The sequence below is a fragment of the Nipponia nippon genome, unplaced genomic scaffold (assembly GCF_047370975.1).
Source record: "Nipponia nippon isolate SJK-2023a ecotype South Korea unplaced genomic scaffold, ASM4737097v1 scaffold_3, whole genome shotgun sequence".
Taxonomy (NCBI): domain Eukaryota; kingdom Metazoa; phylum Chordata; class Aves; order Pelecaniformes; family Threskiornithidae; genus Nipponia; species Nipponia nippon.
In genome coordinates, this window is record NW_028262347.1 from 90,497,247 (window position 1) to 90,521,167 (window position 23,921).

The 23,921-nt window shown below is 40.3% G+C and overlaps 1 protein-coding gene across 2 annotated transcripts in view; it reads right to left on the reverse strand.

Moving 5' to 3' along the window:
• Positions 1-23,921, reverse strand: part of TET1 (tet methylcytosine dioxygenase 1) — a 71,538-nt gene that overhangs the window by 40,455 nt on the left and 7,162 nt on the right. The window contains exons 2-5 of one of the 2 annotated variants that reach the window (XM_009465993.2): positions 21,856-21,906; positions 5,101-7,633; positions 3,769-3,859; positions 3,044-3,137 (exon numbers count right to left, since the gene is read on the reverse strand). In XM_009465993.2, the coding sequence (XP_009464268.1) occupies positions 3,044-3,137; positions 3,769-3,859; positions 5,101-7,633; positions 21,856-21,906 (2,769 nt within the window). The remainder of the gene's footprint in view (positions 1-3,043; positions 3,138-3,768; positions 3,860-5,100; positions 7,634-21,855; positions 21,907-23,921) is intronic. The other variant, XM_087767733.1, reaches the window with a different exon arrangement.

A 23,921-nucleotide genomic window follows, 5' to 3' on the forward strand; every position in this document is an offset into this window, starting at 1 on the left:
CTACAGCGAGTTACTCATGAACAACTGAGGAATTCATAAACCATTTCACATAAATTGAAGTAATTGTAATTTACCATCAGACATACCGAGAGCAGAAAAAAAAGGACCAGCAACACATCCGTTATCAGCTAAAGCACTGATAAAACAAGTCAAGTCACTTAGCACTGGCTGGTTATAGGGGATGCACAGTAACATGAAACTTTTTATTATATGAACGGCCTACTAAGAATGACAGGCCAGTGATTTCAGTACTTCAAAGGTTTTTTTTTTCTTTAACATATTATGAAGAAGTACAATGAACTTGGACAAAGCAAAAAAAGCAAAAGAAATCCAAACAGAAAAGAAAGAAGAGTACATTTACCTCGGCTTATGTCACAGAATGGCAAGGTATTTTCTAATCACACCGTTACCACCTACACAGATATCCACACATCTGAAATCTCTGGCAAAACTCTATTAATATTATTTTGACGTAAAAATGAGACGATACAATTTCTGATGCAAACAATATCAGAGGTCAAGCAGTCTCCTTGCCACCGCATGTAGTGAAAACAATAGCAAGCTCATCTTCACTGCACACAGTTTAACTCATGTGGGTGTCAGTCTAATGCTTACACATGCAACTATAATAAGGTTTCAAACCCTAGGTAGTATTTACTGATAATATTTAGGTTCAACTAATAGGAGCATTCTTGTCCAAATCCAGAGGGATAAAGTATCACCCTAAAATATAATACATCAAAAAAATACAGAAGAGACAGATTTTCCTTCTCAAAAGAAGACTGAAAGAGAAAAGATTCTGCGAGTTTATGGTGACCTGAAATCTAAGGAAGAAAACATCAGCTCCTTTTGGGAAAGGAGTCTGTCTCAGTAAATGTTTAACACACCAGGCACATGTTTGGAGCCACTTAAGCGAAAACAATCTAGGAGGGAATCACTATTATGAAATGCAGTCACTAACAGAAGAATGTATGGACACAGGTATTTTAGAAAGCCTCCTTTAATCTTAAAACGTTTCCAGTGAACCAGTAAGACAAAATAAGCTAGTGGAAATAGGGAAAATTAATTGGGAAAAAATAGTTCAATACGATCAACAGATACATTCCATGTTTTCTTATCATATTTGCTTCAGCAGAGCTCCATCGTGGTGCTCTCACCGACAAGCCTCTCAGGAGCCCTAAGGGCAATAGCTTGTCCATCTGCAAAGCAGAAATGAGTCTGTCCCAAAGTACACCGTAAATGAGTAAGTGAAAGTCTCTGTGCAGCTGACGGAACCTTGTGACTGCAATTATCAGAGAGCACAGCAAACTTTTTCCATATGCTTTCAAACAAATTTCACAATTATGTTTCTTTGGTCATAGCCAAAACCCAAATATGCTCCATTATAAGGATTAAAATTACCATTGCCAATGGGAAGTTAATGCAACACATTAAGAATACCAACCCCAAAATGTGGATTTCATACAGGATGAAACAGTTCTACAGAGGAGATTTCAGTGATTTCCTTCCCTCTCTTGTATTGAACAGTCACACAGTAACAGTTAGCAGACTTGGAAAAGCATTCATCCTCTTTAGGTCTGAACTCACACACAAAAAAAGTCACTGCTGCATAAAACAAGATTGGAACTTAAGTTAAAGGAACATTAAAGCTTACTCTCGCAAACACTTTGCATATAGAAATGTGAAAATGTAATTAACTGGAGAGCAGGTCCCCACACCTTAAAACAGCCTTTTCTGTATGCATCTGAGTGCTTTCTGACTGTCATATTGTACATACACGTTGGACATCTACAGCCATGCAGATACACAATAAAATCTATAATTTGTTTTACATAAAAGACAGTATGTTGGTACTGGCAACAGAAAAACCAAGGTTAAGAGTTAGTTTTAAATGCCTTCTTCCTTTCAACTGTTCACAACTATTTCTAAGGCAAGATTTTTAACTCCTGCCCTCTGTTAAAACTGAACGTTTTATTTAGTTGAAACACTGCGAAAAATCATTCCATTCTTTTTGGGTCAGTTGTTTATGAAATTAATTTTACCATCTCTTTTTCTTGGATGCTGATTTGTTATTAAATATTATCTGAAGCAACAGGCACATATGGGATTCCTTTCTGAAAGACAGTTTATGTATTGAGTATGAAAAACACATTTTGACTGTTCCGAGCATAAGCAGCAAATGTTTAGCATGCAATACCATTCACAGACATATGTAATAACCTTATTTTTCTCGTGTAGTTACAAACGCTAGTCTACCAACTGTACAGTTATCTTCATCATTTTTTCAATCAAGTCTGATATTCCTAAATACAACAATAAATTTTTTTTCTTTTAACAACCAAGTTTTTTTATTAGTTTACAAGATTTCCAGTCTACTTTTTACCTCCCTCGGTGGTTTCAGCAAAGATTAAGGACAATCAAGTCTTTCCAAGCTCTTTCCTGGAGCTTGTGTCTGTTACCTCATTTCCTGGCTCCTATGAAGCAATGTGAGACAAGACTTTGGTGAAAACTATCACCGTAACATTTACATTTCCAAATACTGAGTTCAGTTCCTCAAAAATAGCAATGAACTCCATGGCATATGAGATTGACCTTCCTCATCCAGCACACTCTCTTTTCTTCAGGTGTTCATACGACTGAGAAGGGTTTTAAAAAAATGTTACTGGGTAGTTTTCCAACTCGCCCAAGCAACCATCCCTTCTTTTCTCTCTTTCACACTTTCCAATACCATATTTCACTAGACACTCCAACTTTCGGACACTGTCAAGGTCTTCTTACCCTTGATTTGGTCATCTCTGCTAGCTCTATTAAGCACCTTTCACACTCATTCAAACCACAGCATAACATATAGCACCACATCCCAAATTAAAAAAAAAAAAAAAAGCTTTCCTTAACATCATCATTCAGACAGACTTGTAGATCAATTAAATGAAGAACCAGATCTTCGTTAAAGATCAGATTATATTTAAGCTCAAGGACTACACGTCATTTGGTATTTAAAAGCAACACAAAACAATTTTACTGCTGTAACATAAAAACTTACCCACTTGGCAATTGGACACCCCTGAGAGCTTTTTCCTTCCTTTCCTGTATAAACCACTACCTCTATTCTTACAGCGCTTCCTTTTGCTCCATACCTGCATTAAAAAAAGTTCATGAGTAAAACGAACTGCCATAGACCACTTTAAAACAGGAAACATTTTCAATAAAACAAGAATAACATGTTTATTTTTACTGAGAACAGAAGAAAAACTAAGTACTTATAATGTCAAAAAATACTTTTAAATTTAAAATCCTACTCGCGAGAGTCATTTTTGACATCTCTCTTCTGATAACAAGCTTCTGCCACCAAGGAAACATTATTTGGGGAAGAAAATGTTATTTGCATGTAAATCCTAGTGCGCTTAGTCACCAACGTGACAGTTCTGTCCACTTTGCCACAGCTTCTTTGCATGTAGGACACTAGAGAGCCTGATTCTGCCAGCTGCTGGTCTCTGTCATTCCTATTAACTTCAATGGCACCGAAGAGCACACTGCACTTGAAATTCAACCCTAAAGTTGCAAGAGCTCAGAAAAGACATGAGTTTGGGACTGAAATGCTAGTGCTCACTTCATGCACATCTGAACAGGAAAACACTTTACAAATGAGTACTGCAAAAAGTTTAGAAAAACAAAGCTAAACATAGCACCTCATTTCTCACAGCTCTTCTTCTTTCCTGTTTAGACAGTCAAAAATACCGTGAGCATTAAATGCTGAATTTTCCTCACCTGTTCTCCATTATTTCTCTCACAGCAGCAACACTTGGTCCTGTCCCGAGGTGTGTGTAATATGGGCCTTCATCTTTCTCTATAATTTGCTCTGTAAGCAGGTTGAGAAAACTAAGTTGGCACATAAAAATTTATTTACACCATTACAAGTAAGCTTAGAAATGGTTAACAGAAACATCTTCCAAATTAAATTACAATATATGAAATTTGTCCCTGAAATGTCATGAATAAAAGAGTATGACAGGTTCTTCTCAGAGAAGAATCCTCATCAAAATTGTTTAATACTTGTTTCCTCCTATTAATCTGCTACTATTTTTTCTTTATGTTATAAAGTAATCCTAATTATAGTAATATTTGCATGCTTTACAAATTTTCATTATAGGAGCTGGCAGGTATTGACTAAGCAAGCTACGCAATATCCTTGTTGGTAGGAAAACATTATTAATTCATTTTAAACAAAGGAGAATTGAGGGGGAAAAAAAAATAACTGATAGTCGTATACTACAGAACAGAAAACATAATCCAGGCCTCTTAACTAGCACTCTGTTGATTCAGAACATTAAAGCAAAGATGAAACAATCTGCCTGTGTACAATTTGTTGTTAAGTCTCCAACTTGTTTTTCCATCTGTGCGCTTTGATAGTCTGAAAACGCAGCATGTCTAACACCATCAGTCAAGCTGTAGTTGCAAAATCCTCAATACTGAGTTCGGCCTGACATCTCTTCCTGCAACAAATTATTACACGTGCCCTTCTCACGTGAACGCCACCTCACCTCTCCCCTCTGCGACGAGAGGCATCTAGTAGCCTTTGACATGGACTCTTCAAGGCAAACTGACATCGGTCATCAGGACTAAGAGTGACTGTAACAAGACCGCCCACAACTACACCCTGCCGCTTGTCTAACAGCATTTAGGCAACAATGACAATATACTAGAAAATTTTTGCCCAGTCCATCTCAGGCAAAAACTAGTTCTAAACCATAAAAATCAGAATCTGATACACCGCAGGCAAATTCACATAAAGCACAAGTCAGCAATGACAAAACAACAAACAGAAAAACTCCCTTTTCCTCCTGGGTTTAAGTAGAGAATTTAAACCTGCCAGTCGCAATACCAAAAATACCAATTCTGCTGTGCTTTGCAGGCCCAAAGAACACCAGGCAAAAGTCACGGGAAGGCAAAAAAATAATTTCTTCCCACTTCCTAATGGTGAAACACTGATCCTTTTGCAACAGCTCTGTAAGTGTCAAGTACGTTTCCTCACATTAAAGGAAACAACAGGAACACACCTCCATCTGAAAGGTACAGGCAAAAGTTAGCAAAAAGACTTACCGACACAGTCACAAGTTGGCAATTCAGATTGTCCTTTTTTTGTGGGTGTATCTATTAAATTTTTTGTAGGGGTGTCAAGAAACTTCATAGGTGATTCAAGGAAACTGCTGAGCGTGTTTTTTGCTGGAGAACACCCTGAGTTGCCTGTGCTCTGTGGGTGGTCAGTACCCAAACCGGTTGACGTCAATACGGTCACTTCGCCTGCACACTCCATATTCCTGAGAGCTTCAACGGAACCTGGTACATGGGCCCCACCGCAGGGAACAGGCAGCACCTGCGACTTCGGATCTATTTGTTGTTCAACAGCACCCTGCTGAATATAGGTTTTGCCTTCACTACGCATTTCGTTAGCTCTCAGGTTAGACTGATTAAAAGTTTGAGGCAAAGGATGCGTCTGACTGACATTCGCTGTTTGCTGTACCTGAGAATTACATTTTTCTGTAAACATCTGTAGGTTTTCACTTGGTCTGTTCAATAAGGATGCTGTTCTCAACTGTGAAACAGCCAGAGGATTACGGGAGGACAGGTCGCTATATTGGTTATGTGCAACAACTTCATTTTTCAGTGGATCAATGCCTAGCGGGTCACCGGAGCCTGCAGTTTTGATTTGCTCATTCACCACTTCACAGCCAAACAACCTGTCTTTTTTTTTCTCTTGCGGTACCTCAGGTAAACACCTATGGAATTTTATCTGTGTTTGCGGGAGAAATAATCTAGTTTTTTCTTGTGATGCTAAAGTATTTTGATTCAGTGCTCTCTGTACTTTGGTTCTTGGAGATTTTTTTTCAGACGGGGCTATTCTGGAGTCCTGTGGCATGGTTTGACCAAGCTTGTGCAGTTTTGATGATATCCAAATGTCCTGTAACTCACTACGCTGGCATGACAACGGCTCTAGCTGGTTTTGATTATTTTGTTGATAGCGTGCTTCTTGAGGCTTCTTTTTGTGTCTTGGTTTCCATGGTACAGCATTTCCTTTTTTATTTGCTGGTTGTTTTTGCTTTAACAGTAAGGAACTATAATTATGCCTAAAAAATACAGATTCTTTTTTCTGCAACACATCTTGGTTATATTTTGGCTGCCTCTCCTGTGATATTAGATTAAGCAGTGATGCCTTTATGTCATTCTTCTGCTCTGGATTTGTCTGGTTTGATTCAATTAGCGCTGCAAGTTGAGTTAGTTGTGTAGCTACATCCTCTTCATCCTGGCTGTGAATTCCTCCTTCTTTAATCAAAGACCTAGCTTCCAAGTTCAAATCATTACAGGTCGGCTTTTGCTCTAACTCGCCAAGAGTTTCCAAGTTGGTACTTGTTTGCTGGACATGACGTGAAGCATTGCAATACCGCGCAAGGGTGACTGGATCATGAGTGTAATTTTTCTTGGCAGTATATCCTGAAAATGATTTTGCATTAGATGTTAAGTCGGTTTTGGTATCTCTTGAGGATAACTGTAATTTATACATCTCACCAGCCAGAGTGGCAGGTTTATCACGCAATTCAGAAATTGAACTTTGGCCATTGTATAACACTGCCTTATTAGGGAGCTGCTTCTGCGAGTGAGCGCAGTGAGCCAAGAGCTGTTGCTCATTCTGTAAGTAAGTGTCTTTGATTTCTTTTAATGCAGAAGATGTGAAGGAGGATGAGATATCCCTTTTATAACTATGGAGCAAGTCAGAAGTTGCTTCTTCTGTACATTCAGTACTTTCAGTTTTAGCTGGTGAAGTTGTTTCTAAAGGGACTTCGGATAACTGTGTTAAAGCTTCAATAGCCACAACCTGCTCTACAGTTAAATTTCTGTTTTTAATCAGGGACAAGAAAGTTGGCTGGAGTGAAGAATCCTCATGCTGTGTCTCTGCATCAGGTGCTTTAAAGCCATCCGTCCCTCCGTGCACTTCCTCTTCAGGCAGTGGAGGACAACGCAAGCTTTCTTGCAGATCCGAAATGGAACCCGTCGGCAAAACTGACTTATCAGAACCCTCAAAGATGCTGCAAGTGCAGTTCTCCTCTTTCACTAAAACAACATTTCCTGGTTTTTCTGGGTGAACACAGCCAATGCCAGTCGTCAGAGAGTTTACTATGTTATTCAGATTGGTACCCTTTGTCCATTGCATATGGGAGTTGCTCGTCAAATCTGTCCTTTCTTCTATGGATACTTTTTTCAGCGAAGCAACTGCTTCTGGTGGTGAATAATGTAGGGTTTTTATGCCATTTTTGATGGTCTGTGCAAATGATTTTTTTGGCTCAGCTAACTGACTGGGAGAGACTGCTCTTTCACCGTCTTCAGCGTTTTTCAAGTGTTCGTTGCCTGTCACAGTTCCATGGATATCTCCGTTGACATGGACACCAAAAGATGGCTTCTCGTTATGTGCCCACTTCTCTGCTTCTAAGCCTGTCATTCTTTCTTTCTCCTTAGACTGCACATTTTCAATAGGTACGGTTTGGTTTGTTTTCACCCTGTATTTTTCACCATGACCACATATACTGCATTCCATGAGTTCTGGTCTGCGGCCATTTACTGGTTTGTTTTCTAAATTTGCCTATAAAATAATAATAAAAAAATTTGTTGTAACAGCTGTTCAAAAACATTAAAAATAAGAAGTATAAGATTTACAGCAATTAAACCCTACTTTGACAGATATGAGGAATATCCTAATTAAGCACAGGCATAGACATTGGAAAAAAACCCCAGGAAGTCATAAAAACCCCTGAAGCCTAAAGACCCTATCCATATTTATAGCTATTTTTCCCTACTGTTGGGAGGGGGGGGCGCAGAGGAAGAAAGTGTGTGCATGTGGTGGTGGTGGGAGACTAAAAAAAATTAATGAACATATAAAGGATGTTAGCATTTAGAATCAGATGTAAGGATTCCATTTTTAATTAATTTGCATAAGCAGATGAAAGTCTCCCTTGAGTTCAAAGCAGGACTGAAATCTAAAGGCTTGTACCACAGAAAGTTTAGCAGTAATTTGGTATAATTATATCAATTTGGCTAAACCAATAAACTAATACAACACTTGGTTGGACACTCTAGCAAGAATGGCTGGTTTTCAGGCGTAGTTTCAAGTCCTTAAAAAATGACAAAACCTAAGCTGAAATGGATAGTAAGCCGATTAACACTAGCTCACCTGAAAGTTACCCCCTAAACACTGTTTAGATGATAACTTCCAGGTTTCTGAATAGTCTCTCATGTAAGCTATCCTCAACGGTATTTTAGTAAACTCTAAATTCTAATATTTGGTCAAATATATTCTTCATCTTCACTGATATTATACAATTCATGTGGTTGAAGCAATGTCAAAATCTAGATAGAGTCAGAATACTGTGTCCTGGAAAGAATATGTATATGGGCCTTAAGATAGTATTAGGGATATGAATTTAGGAGTTATATAATTTTAAGTTAAGAAAAAAAAAAAAAAGGGGGCAGGAACTCAGGCAGAAACAGCAATAAAAGGCAGGAATCCAATTTTTATTACATTAATCAAATTTTATTTCTATTTGTATTAAATTTTCTTTAAAAAAATAATTTTAAGTCACAACAGACAGTGCTGGTACTTAATCTTATTGTAACGTCTAAGAGTTCTTTAAATAATCTGAAGCCTTAAGCCCTACTTAACAGGAAAACCAGTACTGCTTTTCAAACCAGATATAAGCAATACAACTGGTTAATTAACCATACGTCGGCACAGTACATCTTAGCAGTTCCCAGAAAACAGCACCCAGTTTAATATAAAACATTCATTTAAATCAGACATGGTTTTGTGGCCGTACCAACTATAAAGTGCATGGACTTCTCTGAGAAAATAACTCAGAAGAACAAATGCAAAATAGATTTATGATTAATCATAACCATCGAGACGGAATTACCAGAAACCCCCAGGCAAAACAAGGCATACGGACCCAGCTCCATCTGGAGCCCAGTGTTCACCTCACAACTGATTCCCAACTGATAAAAAACAAAACCAGGAATCCATAGCATGCCCTAGATATTATGCGAGGCATCATAAATTGTCATGGAAGTGCTATGTAAGAACACGTCCAGCACATATGCAGCTAAGTCAAACCTATGGAAACTACATTAGGAAAGAAAGATACCTCATTTAATGCTTTTTCATTACACAGAGATGCTGACTCATGGTCTGTGAGGCCGAACTCCTCTGGATCCTGGTCATTTTCAATCAATGATCCACAGACCCAGGGGATCACCGCACCATTTCTAAGGGATCCACAAAAGCGGTTAAGCAGCTCTGTTGTTAGCAGGGGTAGATGCATTACACAGGCCTCTGCAACCGTGCCAGAAAATGTTTTAAGGGTCCACCACTGAAAAGTTAAAACGCACAATTCTATACCTGTGCAAAAGCTGAATTTCATTACCTTAACTTCAGAAAGAACCAGAATATGAAATTGCTGGGTTTTCTTCAGCAAAAGTACACCTAAGATCTCTATCAGTCCAACAATTGTCCCAACCATGTAAAACTGTTACTAAAAATTATTTAATTAGACAATTAGGAGGCTGAGGAGATAGAAGCAAATAGATTAAAATAATTCCCCAGCATGTGTACGTTTTCAACACAACAACACAGTTTTGTATTCCCTTCATTTTTAGAGGGTGCCACTCAGTACATTAAAAAAAAAAAAAAAAAATCTAAGTCTGGTAAATTGAGAGCAATGAGAGGTAAGGGGAAGCAGGAGGGTTCATCCATGATCAGCAGAGGCAAGAAGATTTGATACAGAGTCCACTGAGCACTCGAAGTGCAAAAATGTCATCACACTTCTCTCTCAACTATGTTGCTCCTCAATAAAATACTTTAATCTGACCAAAAAGCACTGCTACGCTCAAAAATACTCAGTATATTCCCTAATCTGCTAGTAGTGCACAGGTGCAGTGCTGTGTCCTCATAAGACCCCAGTGATCCCAGCAGTAAAGTGGGATTTCTTTTAAAATAAAATTATTCCTCATACATCATAATTTCCATTAACATTACTGGAAGCTGCCCACATGCAATGAGGAAGAAAAAAGAACCAGATGAATCATATCATTGGGATGATTTCATTCATATTTTATTTTTCCACACAAAGAATAAATATCATCATAAAATCAGATATATTTTTAAATTAAACTCTCTTTCTTTTGAGCACTGTGTTGCTTTTTCTCTTCTGTTACTGAACTGCAACGAATCCTAAAAAATACCTTTTTCTTTCCTCTTTTACCAGACTTTCCAGTGGCCTTTTCCGTTTAATACGTGAAGTTATTGTTTCCCAGCATAAGAAATGCAGACGTACTAGAAGAGGCAGAACTCATTTGATTCTCCTCCTCAACGTAAGTCTGGCAGACCAAAAGTAATAGCTCAGCAAAAACCTTTTGCAGCTGAACAATGTAGAAGCAATCTATCTTCAAGTCCTGAATCAGGACTCAAAAAAGATGTAGTGAAAACTACAGACAAGGATACCACAATTCCAAGCAACAGTCTTAAAATCCATGGAAGTTAAGCACATAAGTCTGATCTGATTGATTTCTAAATCTTTTACACAAGTATAATGAAAAGCTGAAGAATAAACCGGATCAATAAAAGTAATTTCCTCTCTTCCTCATCAAGGAGAGCACTACTGTATCTGGAGACATAAAGCACTAACAAATCATGCTCAAGCTTAGACTCTGCAGTAGTTAGTGCTATTAGGACTGGAACCATAGAGTACAGTCTGCTGCAGCCATTGCTGTATTACTTCAACCAGATATTATCTCTTATACACACACACACACACACACATATTTACACACACACACAAAAATTTCACTCCATGAGCTAATGCTTCCAGCACACATGAAAAGCCAGTCACAGCAAATCATTTCACCATTCTGAAAAGGGTCAAACTTTAATATTAAACTTTTCTTTTAACAGAAGATGCCTCTGAGGTAATGCAAAGAGTTCACCAATTCACAATCAAAATACAATGCTAAAGCTACCCTAAAGACATTTCCACATCTTCTGAACAACAGAGAGCAGGCCATAGGTTTATGTCTCATTTCAAACCTCTGTAGGTGGTAACAATACCTATTGTACTAAAGGCCACAACCAGAAACAATTACTCCCAGAAACCAGAAATAACAGATGATGCCCAGATCAACTACTGATAAAATGGCTCTACGAGCAAGTTGTGACAAGTTACCCGATAACCAACGCCAAGCCCCCCTAACCAGCCCTCCCTATAGGATTCTGCCCAGGTCCCCATGAGAATACAGTAACCAACAGATCAAAAAATACTTGGACCTCCTAGCTTGCGCTACACAGTTCTTCCAAGGTCACAACGGTCATCAACATAAAAGGACGAGCGGGTGAGAAGCACTTGCACTTTGCATCTCTGTTCCGTTGCAGTGCAATGGGTAAGTTTGGATCCTGCTGCCGTGTCGGCAGCCACGCAGCCAGCTCCATGTGCCCTTCCACGTTGGCACAGAGCTGGCAGATCCTCAGAGCTCAAATACCACAGCAGAAGTTTTCTTTCAGAAAAACTGTTTGGGAAAAAAAACCCAAATATACTTCATCTAACATTCAAACAGGGTGTTTTATTCATGGTCCAACTGTCAGATGTCACTGCTTCACCAAGAGATAAGAGAGCACCAGCCAGCTGACCAGCAGCAATTTACTCCTATGCAATTTATTCCTACCCTCTAGCGCTTGCTCCCCAGGACATGCAGAAATTCAGTGGAATTCAGGACCTGCACTGTACAGGACCAACATACAGGGTTAAGGAGAGAAGATATGGACAGGACAGGGGATAGGGAGACAAAGAGCACAGGTGTGGAGAAACAGTTGCTTATGGTGAGTGCTACGTGGAAAGCTGTGCTCTGGTTAGAACAGAGACAAATGTAAGGCTGTGGGAAGTATAGGCCACCTTTAAGTACAGCCAAGTTTTTTCACATTCCAAAATAAATGCAGATACAATAATACATTTAAGGATAAACTTCTATTTAAGACCACACTACTTCATGTTTGACTACCGTAACGCAGACAACAGCAACGTGCTGTAAGTTGCTGCCCAAGGCTGCAGCCTGAGCAGGGTTTCCGAGCAGGCTACCAGCAGAGAGAGGTGGACAGCTGAGTAGGGGCCAAGCTGCAAGCTGGGGCATATTCCCATAAAGCTCATCAGAGGCATAAAGCAATTACCACCACACTTGCGTAACAACCACGGACATGAAACAGTCTCTTGGTATACTGCACTGCACTTCTACAGCGGCTCAGGTAAGGCACATTTGCTATAGGTCTTCTTGCAGAGAAACAGACTGGGGCCCTTTATAAACGTTAACGCAGCCTGCGTGTACAAGATGTTTTGTTCCTCAAGAGAACATTGTTCACAGGTGGCACTGAGGGACAGGACAGGTAATAATTCTCCCATTTTAGAAGCTATTGCAATCAAAGCAAATAACCTTTACTTTTGGCAAAATGATGCAGCCAAGTTTTAGCAGAGAGGCTGGTTTATACAGAAAGTCAGGGGAGCAAGAGGTTCTGCAAACCTGGAGAAAGCAACCTGACCTGGGACACGCGGCAGAGACCACTCAGGACGCCCAGGCTTCCCTGGAGGGATCCCCCTCACTCCCAACCCCCCTGGCCCTGAGTATCAAATCCACCCAAAGGCACCAACTTGAGTATCACAGCAGGTACCATTTCACACTGGATCTTACAACAGCTGGAAAGTCTGCTCTAGTTGATGGTGTATTTTTTTTCATATCCGTAGCCACAACAGCAATGAACATTCTCCAAACTACAGCTTAGCTCTCTCCTTCTCAGTTTCATCTCCATTTTATCTACGTTTATATCCTCTTTGCTATGTTCTTCAAACACCAGGCAGCTTTCCCACCAGAAAAGTTCCTTATCTTGTCTTTCCATAAGGAATTAATACATTATGGCTTAAAGTCTTTACATCTCCCTTCTCTTCATTTTCTCTCCTACACCATTACCACAGTCCTCCTGCCCTCCTTGTGTAACAACTTCAGCAAGACCACTTACAAAGAAGATCTACAGTATCAGACCCTAAGGGATGCACTTACTAACAAAATCAAAAACTACAGGATACTAATTCTGGCTCTAAAGGCTTCAAATGGTGACCCCCAGAGAAGCGTATTTATTGGATTACTACTTGGAAATAGGCTCTCTCAGCCACAAACTCAAATTATTGTTTCCGTCAACCCTCAGCTCTAGGTTGTACAAACAGGAGCAAGAAACAACACAGAACAAAGGACACCCTGTTCTCCCACACAGGCACCCGAGAAGTAGATGTGTTGTTAAGAAAGAAAAAAACCCCAAACATTACAGTACTTTTTCTGCCAGGGAAGCAAACACAAACAAGCATCTTGCTTGGCAGTTTTTGTTTTGTTTGGTTTTTGGGTTTGGTTTGGTTTGTTTTTTACTGGTGTTTTGAATTACTCAATCATTTGTCTTCGACATTGAAACTGAGCACTCGAAGAGACGCTGGCAGCTCTGGAAAATATAGCACTCAATTAAACCACAAAAGACAAATCATACAATCAGCAGCAATATGTATTCCCTAATACAACCTTCCCCTAATGTGCTTTCACTGAAACGCAGAGATGAAAGAAATTCAGTCTTTGAATTTATCCATCCTAGCTAATGTCTCTTGCGGTCTACTCATTTATGAAACCATCACCATAGCATTAAGAAAGTACTGCCTGGCCCTTAACTGTAAATGGAGAATCATCACAGTGTTCGTAACACGGTCTTCAGGGAACAGATCACAGCTACATATAACATTTTTAGCAACGACCTGAAAGAACAGTGAAATTAATACTGATAGAAAAATAGAAAATAATGAAAAGATCAGACATGGTGCTTCCTAAATTAACTGGCAAGCCAGCTGCAAGCACATATTTCAATACAGCTAAAGGTGAAGTTGTGTATCTAGCAACAAAGACATGGGACTATATTTACAAAATGCAGGTTTCTATCTTAGAAAGCAATGACTTTAAGGAGGACATTAACATGGTCAATAATCAACTGCACAGTAACTATAGAAACTCCTATTGCAACTTTATGGCCAAAAGAGTTTGTGAGATTCTTGGGTGCATAAATAACAATATAATTAGGAAAAGACGAGTTACTTTCTATCCCATGCTTGGCACTTTTGCACCTGCTAGTGGAATAAAGCATCCAGTTCTGGCATACCCAATTCAAGCAAGACATTGATATGCTGGAGAGGGCTTGGAGGACCATGAGGGTGACAAAGGATTGAAACATCTTGAAGTGAAAGCCTCAAGTTCACTCTCTACTCACTCTCTGCAATTTACCAAAGGAAATTGAAAAGCCACAAACTGCAGCTAAGTCTATGTGGAAAAGAAAGCTGATAACAGAAGGCTCCTTGTTCTAGCAGACAAAAGTATAACAAGACTCAATGACTTTAAGTTAAGGCCAGAGAAGTCTGGGCTGGAACTACGGTACACATTTTTGCAGCAGGACAGAGAAAGAGTAAAGAATCTTTTAAGCATCTTGTTAGGTGTTTTGACGCACTTTTCATCCATGGGAATTTTCTAATTCAAGTTCTTTGAGGTATTTTTAAAACATGATGCGTAATCCAAATGCATTGATACAGTCTTGCCACCTCTCGGGACAAGAACAAGTGATCACAATGATCTTGCCTGGCATTACCATATGCGAGCCAAACTGATAAGTTAATAATTTTCCTTCAGTTTCAGTTCAGTAAAGATCTGAACTGCTAAGGTAACATAATTTTTCAGTTCCTATAACGTAACCAGGAAGATATACAGCTCCTTAATTTAGGACCCAGTTTAAAGGCCTAACCATCTGTTGCACCACCAATTATATTATTTACAAGTTGCTACATGCTGGTAGCTGCTTTGAGACCAGATCTGCTAAGGACACACAACACCGTAAGCTAACAATACTAAGCAGCCCTCACACACATATATCCTCTGAAATATCAGCACAGGTTCCAAATACACATTGCAACAAGTCACATACAAGTCTTCTCCAAATTTAAACATCTATATTATGGGTATATTGTAGCCTGATTTTAAAGCTGACGAGGGGCCACAAGACTAAAGGAATAACTAATACTCTTTAGCAACAGAAAAGTTGGTGACAGTTATATCAGAGGAACAGCTAAAGGTAATTCAGATAAAAGAAAGAAAAATAGTCATGCTGATCACTTAAGCCACCAAGCTACAAGGCTGCAGCCCTATTCAGGATTTTGCACCTATGTTTTGCTTATTTTCATGAGGAGAAAAAAGCCTAAAAAAAGGCAAATTATGTTTCTCTTCTGTCTCTATCAGAGCTAGCACGCCTCTGGTTTTAAATAAAGCTCAAAATAGAATTTACACTCTATGTAACTTCCACTTTCTCTTTACAGGAGTACCAACTTTCACTCACATACTGGAATCACAGCAATGTTGTTCTGGACCAGCACTGCAACAACAGTGGTGTTTGCATTGCAGAATTCAGACAGTGATCATCTGTCACAGAAGTAAATGCTTTACATTTTTAAATACACAGCAAAACCTTTATTTTAGGAAAATTAAATGTAGAGCCAAATTTTACTACAGAATGTCAATTAAATTATAACACAATACAGACAACACCATCAAAACGCTGATTGAGAAAGGAATTCACAGTCAAGTGTCAAGATACAAACCACTCAATTTTAAGTCAGCCTTGAAAAATCCTAATATTCCAAAAGGCTTAATATTAAAGCTGTTAGGACAATAAGGACAGCCAAATATATTCTCTATACTGATTTTACATAAGTTAATGAAAAGTGATTATTGTTAGTTCCTTATATGTAATTCCTGTTTTCTTGATATTGGTTAAGTTTCATGTATTTGACATTTAAAAAGAAAATACCTTTATAAGAATGCATGAATTCTTCTTACTTCCCAAATGAAACCCTATAATTATGGATTTCTTTTAGTAGGAAAATCTTTTGGTCTCTACATAGGCAAGGCTCCTACTAATGTCAATGGGAAATTTTGCTGCAGTAGTATCTGCTAAATTATCTTTCTCATACTTAGTAACACTAAATATAAAAATCTTAGTATAACATCGCAGAAAGAAAAAAAAACACAGAATTGAAAACCTGGTGCCACTCAAGTAAGTTTGGGGCTTCCCACTGGTTTGCTCCCACATCAGTTACTAAAAGCAATAAGCGAACTTTCTTAGCAATATGGTATCTGATTCTAAATAAGTAGTGCCCGTTTTCAAAGCATTCTACAGATATCACTATCTATAAATGTATGGACAAACAGCAAACACTGACAACAGATTTCTGGAATTTGCAAAGCTGCCTCAATTATTTCAATGCCTACATTACATACAGCAAGTACAAGTATTCAATAAAGTTCCTAATTCAGTAGTAAATACAAATAATATCAACAAAACTACATACCTGGAATAGGCAATCAGTGTTTATTTCATAATGCTGTAACTTCATTAGAACACCTAAAAATGTAACAGTATCCTATGCATCTGACCTTTATCTGTCCATGTACATTTTCCTTCCTTCCCACAAACTATGTTACTTTTACTATTTTATGACATTTTTGATAACAAACACATTTTCTACCTCTTTAAGAAGCTCCACCTCTAAATCCACTAAAGTGGAAGACCCAGCACTGCACTAAAATACACAGCGACAGTCAAGATCTACAAAATGTGCAAAACCCCTCCAAAACCACCGTCATCACTAGGTTCAGCCTGGCCTTACTCAACACTTCCCAGCTTCATTGTGCCTCTGCCTCCACCATTCCCGGAGAAGAGGAGGAATGGCGCGATCCTCACAACTGCTCTGTCTATGGCAACAAATGAGTTAAAACAGAAAACCCTACTCCTCCCTGTCCTCCCCTCAAAGGACAGTGTCCCGACATTTTGGGGAGTTGGGTTGCGGGGGCAAAGAGCAGCATGATAGTGCTGCTGGGCAAGCAGCGCAGGGGTCCTGAGAAGGAGGTGGATGGGAGAGGGGGGCAAGGGAAGAAGAGTGTCTCTGCATCCTATCCAGCTCACCCAGCACCACAGGTAAGAGTCCACAAGGGACAGGCTTCAACTCCCCCAGAAGCCGGCTGGAAAAATTAATGATTAGAAAAGTACTAGAGTAGGATTAATAATTTACAGACCATTTCCAAAGGCCTTCTTTGTGAGGACTCCATTCAAAAAATGTCTGCATACATGAGTAGTCTTAGCAGTACTGTACAAACAAAATATGGAAGTGCTTCATATGTTCACATGAGCGCATTCATGTGGAAGTGCTGGAAAGGCTGCACATGGAAGCATGCTACTAAATTACAACCATAATCATGCCTGCACACATCAAGTGAGGTGCATGAGTCTATCAAGAGCAAAAAAAAAAAAATTAATCCTATTTAGACAAACACGTATCCAGCTTGAAAAAGGTCAAAATTACAAGAACATTTGTTTCAAAAAACTGATACCTACATTTTTTTAAACTAAGTTAATAGCCAAGTGACTTATCTTATTTTTTAAAATAAAAGTTAACTCATTTGTGTAGGCCACTCACATACCAAAAGTAAGCTCTCCCTATCAAAAAAGGGAGCAGAAAGGCACGTAAGAAATAGGCAGACACTTTCAACCAGTACTCAAAGCAATTTTAATTGGTATTTACTGAAGGAATATGTTCCAAGGTGATAATGTCCCTTTAAAAAACACAAAAAACAAGATAAGTATTTTCTCAACAACATCCTTTCCAACTTGTATGACACCATTCTGTCTTCTTCCTCTGTAAAATTCCACTGCAGTGCAATTCCATCCATTGACTTGCTCATATCTTATTTTAAAGGGGAAAAAAAGTAATAAAATTTAATTTCTTCCAGCTAAATATTCTGGCAGATATTTTGCACTAAAAACATACACCAGAATTTAGAATAAATGTTCAAAACCAGTTCAATCCATGCTCACTCAAAGCATCATGAACATTAGCGGTTATTTTCCTTAACTCTTGTTAACACATATATAAGCTGGACAAAAGAAGTGTATTTTTAATTTCTTTAAGCAGCAAAACTAAAACTGCATCATAAAAAGGGCAACAGCAGGTCTGCAAAAACAACTTTTTGATAAGAAAGACTATGCTTTGTATGTGTGGAAGAGAAAAATTAAGAATGCTCCAATATATATTTGTAGCTTTGATGGAAATGAAACTTTTACTGGTTCCTAATACGATGTTTATCAACAAACCAAAAGTTCTAGATACTGAGTCATCTCTGGCTTTTGGCTTGGCTTAAACTGATGGGATTTTACAGAGTTTAGCAGGCATCGTTCGCACTTTTCTGGCGCACACGATTACCGTTACAGTGTTTATGCATAAACACGTAAACAGAATCAGTCAGAGAACAAAGAATGTGCATGCAGTTATAATACTTACTTAGCACTGCATATATTATTCTGGATCTCTCCCACAGTCTCTTCCCTTTTTTTTTTTCCTCCTTTTTATTTTTTTCTTCTTTTTTTTTTTTTTTAAATCTCCATCAACGCAGCAAACATCTGCAGCCATCCAAATGGTAGCCTTGGCTCCACAGAACCTAGTAGAAAGACCATGGACTGTACTTCTTCGTCAGCTGTATCTTGATCTGTGGGAGGTTTCCTTACTGGCGCCACTGCTGTCTATACTTGGTAACTGTAGATTTGCCTGACAACATGATGCCATGTTCAACTGTCCCATTCTTCTGAGCTCTGTGTTAATCAACTTGCACGTGGCTGCAAACATTTCTCCACTGTTAAGGAGAGGTGCATTGCACTGCCCAAATTGAGTGAGAACACTGCTAAGTGGCTAAAAGGAAAATTATAATAAGTGAAGCAGGGTGTATAATACGCCTTTTGAAATGCAGGCGAATGAACTTTTTAAGTATTAATCCCTTCTATATAGACTTTCTATTATCAGGAATAAAATTAAAGAATCGTCTGCTCAACTGGGGAAAGCACACAATATAAACGGTAAGAAAAACCGTGAGTATATTCCTTCCTTAGTATCCATTACTATGAACTCACAAAGACTCTATCTTCAATGAGCATTCACTTGCTAGAAGTGATGAATATTTCAGATGTTCTTTCAAAATAAACATGGAGAACCTAATACAGTATTTATGGCAGAGAAGAATTTCCTACATGACGACTCCTACAATAACCAGAAAGGAGCACTAAAACACAAGTGTGGAAAATGACAGTAAAGGAAAGGTACAGTATAATAGTATGTACCACCTTTAGTCTTAATGTTTATATCTGTCCAATCTGTTTTCAACAGGAAAGCATTGCTTATTTTCACCCTGTGCAGAAGAATTTGTAAATATGTTGGTCCTAAGAAGCACAATTAGAAAGGGCACTAGCCCTCCAAGTAAATAAACATGCATCTATAAAACTTAGGAGGATTAGAGAAATACCAACTCCATGTATTATTGGAAGAGAATACAACAAATTCTCCTTTAAGAAAATTTACAATACTATTTGAAGCAAAATACAAAGAAAAAAAAAGGAAATATTCTGTTAAAATTTTGAAGCTGTCACTGGTCAGATGCCCTCAATCACTACCGATCATTAAATTTAAGGTTGAGGTTATAATTCAATAGATACAACAATACCACCTTACATGGCAGTCCCACCAATAACAGAAGCCAGGTTAGAGAGTCATATACCAGAACGTCATATTTCTAAAAATGCCCTTGTAAAGAAGCCTGCAAATTATGTAGCTTTTTCTAAGTTTACTACAGCTGACGGAGATAGGAAACCTAACTTAAGATGACCAACCTCTCTCCTCCCCTCCAAAAAACAAAGGAAAATCCCACCAACCCCAACCTAGACGTTTCATGAGGTGCCTTCAGGGGTACCATGCCTTACTTGGTGCATGCAAGTGAATAAACTCTTATGAAATACACTTCAGCACCACGAAACAAAGACGAATAGTAGAAAACACAAAGAACAGCACCTAAAACCAAAGAGGAAACACTGCAGAATCAACTCAGCAAAGAAAAAGTCAAACCAGAAATAAACACAAGTCCAATGGCTAACATATGATACTATGCACACACAAAAACAGACAAGCCTTTCCATTTAAGAGCCAAGGAAAAAAAAAAAAAAACAACTCTTCAGAAGGCTTTTTGGAAAGGAGAGGAATGACAGCATCATATTACATAGCAACCTGCCCTGCCATCAAATCAGAAACAGTGGTAAAAGGCACTCAAAGAGAAAAACCTGAAGACCCACTATGAACCCCTGCTGTAGACAGACACCTAATACAACGTATCTGCCTATCACCAAAAAAAAAAAAAAAAATTCACACTTTGACAGAACGGGTGTCGTACCAATTACACATTGCAAAGTTGAATGACCCATTCACAAACAGTCCTTATTTTGCACGCTACTATCAACTTAACCACACAAAACACAGAATGAACAAATGCTAAAGTTTTAACTACACCTATGCACTATGTTACAAGAGCAGCAGTAATTAAAATGAGGAATTAAAAGCATATCCATGACAAGGAAAAATGCTAATTTTTTAATAGATTAATTTATTTAGTGAAAGAAAAAAGCACTTGCTAGTGTTATACAATCACAATTACCGTTAGCATACAGAGGGGTGGTTTGCACAACTACTCCCATATGAAAAGACAGACACCCTTGAGGCTGGACATACTTGCAAGTCAAATAAGGTTATTTGCTCCTTGGTTAATCTTAGCTTTCAACTTTGCTTTGTCTTACAACATTATAACCCCTTTAAGCAAGTTTCTGTAACATGTAACAGTGAAGACAAAACTAATAAGAAATTGGGATGTTTTCAAGTAAAATTACACTACAGACATTCAGCATTTATCAAACCCATTATGTCCAATAACTTCTGAAATTTTAGTGTACTGAAACAATACTGAACTATCTTATATTACGTTTAGCTGGTATAAGAGAATAGTTCTACAAAGTAAGTTTAACAACATATATTTTTTTTCTCATTTTCCTCAGCTTCATCTGACGTGTACCATCCATCTTACTTGCACCATCCATCCTCCAACATGTTAGTTTGAAACAGAATGACTTATTTCTATTCAAAATATTCTAAAGACTAACCGAAAGATGCAGTATCAATGCGCTACCTGTTACTTTTTTAAAAAAACATTAGCCATGAGTGTAGTAAGTCTGTATTTTGTTACAAAAGCTAAAACATTTCCGTTTGAAAAACCCATCTTTTGTTATCATGAAAGATAGCCATCTTAAAAATCTTGAAGAAACGTGTTACTACGTGAAACTGAAGGCTGTTTTAAGTTTACAAAATTTTCAGTTTCACTTGAGGTGGTCTAAAGTTTAAAGAAAAAAGGAAATCAAAACTACAGTAACGCACGCATAAAATTTCCACTTTCTTTAATTTGGTTTGCGTTATAACATTGACTTCTCGCATTAAATTTCAGATGCCATAAAATCTGTACACTAAAAACCCCACCAACGTTCAACTGCTACCTTTGGAAGTATGAAACTAGGAATAGAGGAAATTAAAGTGAATCTCCAATGCACTGGAAAGCAAACTTTTTGGTCTGCAGACTTGTGCAGAAAGATTCAAGTATGTATACAACATGCTGGAGAGAAAGAGGAAAAAAAGAACACGTTCTGTGCTTTTAAAATTAGCTGATCTCCTGAATAGCTGGAAAGCGCCGCTTCCCAGAAATTAACCCTTTGGCTTCCTAGTCTGTATGACAAGAAAACGCTGCTTAAAATGGGAGGGGATAAATATTAAAGCAATCATCGGTTACCTTTAAAACTCTTTGCTTCCTCCTCTGAGGTCTTTTGTTTTCAGTTAGAACCTAAAAAAACATCAAATTGCAGAATAAGTTGTGGTCACAAAGGCAGACACCTCCGATTTTATGATCAAACTGCACAATATTTCTTAAATACCCAGAATGCTTTACATGCGGCACTTTAGAGGGCTGACGGAGGCTCTACGCGGCCCCTCCGCCGCCACCCCGACACACGGCGACGCCGGAGACGGCCGAGGGGAGAGGCCCCGCCGCCCCCCTGGAGCCGGCCTCGCTGGTGCCCCGCATTCCTCACAGCGGCGCCCACCGGGCGGCCATCTTGCTTCCTGCCGCAGCGGCGCCCTCCTCCAGGCGGCGTCGCGGGCGCGAGCCTCGTGCGGCCCCGCGCCGCGCCCCGCCCCCGCCTGCCCCGCGCGCGCGCCCGCCCGCCGCCGGCGCGAGGAGCCGCGGGCCGGCCCCAGCCAATGGGGCGGCCGCGGCCCGCAGCGCCCCCCCCGGCCTCCTCCCGCGCTCGCGCCGGCCCTGCCCAAACAAAGGGTCTCCTGTGCGGGCGCCGCAGCGGCCGCCCGCAAGAGGCGGCACGGACTCGCCGCGCCGGCGGATGCGGAGCCGGCGCCGCCGCCGCGCGCCCCCGCAGGCGCGTGCACGGCCCGGGCGGGGCACCCACCCGGGCAGCGGTCCCGGGGTCTGTCGGCTCCGCGCGGGCCGCTGCGTGCGGGGTCAGGCGAGGACACGGCCCCCGTGCACCCGCACGCATGCACGCGTGCCTCCATGCACGCGCAGAGATGCGCGCGCCCCTGCGCCCGCACGCGGGCGCTGGGCAGCGAAGCGTCGGACAGGGCCGGGCGCCCTCCGTGCGGGCAACGGGGTAACGGCGTCCCCCCCGGCCCCGCGGGGGCAGGCGGGGGGGGGGGACACACGCACCGTGGGGGGCAGCGGCCACGGATCGCGCATGGGGCCCAGCGGCCGGGGGGCTCCGGCGGTAACGCTGCCCCTCGCACCCCGGCTCGTCCTGGGAAGAGTGGAAATCGCCGCTCAACTGGAGGACGCTGCGCCTGTCTCGCCGCGCGCAGCCGAGGGCCTGCCCTCACCGGCTGCCCCGAGCCACGAGAACCGCTGCGCGGCACCGGCCCCCTCCAAAAACTCTGCCTGGGACCAGGAGCCCAGCGCCCACCCGACCTGAAAGCCAGCAGGCTCGCACGGCCCCAACCCGCCCGCCATAGCCCGCTGCGGGCGACCCGCACGGCCCCGCCGCAAGATACGGCTCCGTCTTCAGCTGCTCCTACAGCACCCAACGCTGCGTCCGCTGCAAACAGGTTACAATGCGAACAGGCCACCGCAGAAACGCGAAATGCAATTATTCTGCCACGTCTCCACCTGTTTAAAGCGTTCATCCAGACGGAAGAAGGATGGAGGGGTCACAGCTCTACCGCAAGTTTTCACGCCAAGCCCTAAGGTACCAGGCAGACACTCGCTAACCCTGGACAACAAACAAATAACAACGTATCTAGCACACCACTAGTCAACCAAGCATTTACTGAAACAATTTGCAGTTGACATCTAAACCAGAAAGTTGGCCATGGATTTATGCGCTACACACGGGAAAAAAAACTGTAAGAGCATCCTCTCAGCAGCTACAGACCGCAATTCAAAACTGTTTTCTTTATCTACTGCTAAATTACAAGTGTAATTCGTGTCCAATTTATGGACCAGTTAATGGTGCAAATCAGTTAAGTAGTGCAAACGCTCAGATGTGGACACACAACTCATTCTGCAGCATATCAATCAAGCAAAAGAAAGCTGTTGCTCATTTTTATTGTCTGATGCTACCTTGTTTAAGCGCCTCATTTGTTGCACCAGAGGACTCTATTAAATAGGGTTTAGGATCAGGTAAAATAAAAGTACGGGTCTGTAACGTTTTCCTGAAATACCACAAGTCTGCAAGGGTCTTTAAGCGTAATAAAAACAAGAGAGGTATGTACACTCGGTGATCTGCTGATTCTTTGCAGTTTTGGCTACTTAAGATGCTTTACAGTCCAGAACAAAAAATATTTAAAAAAAAA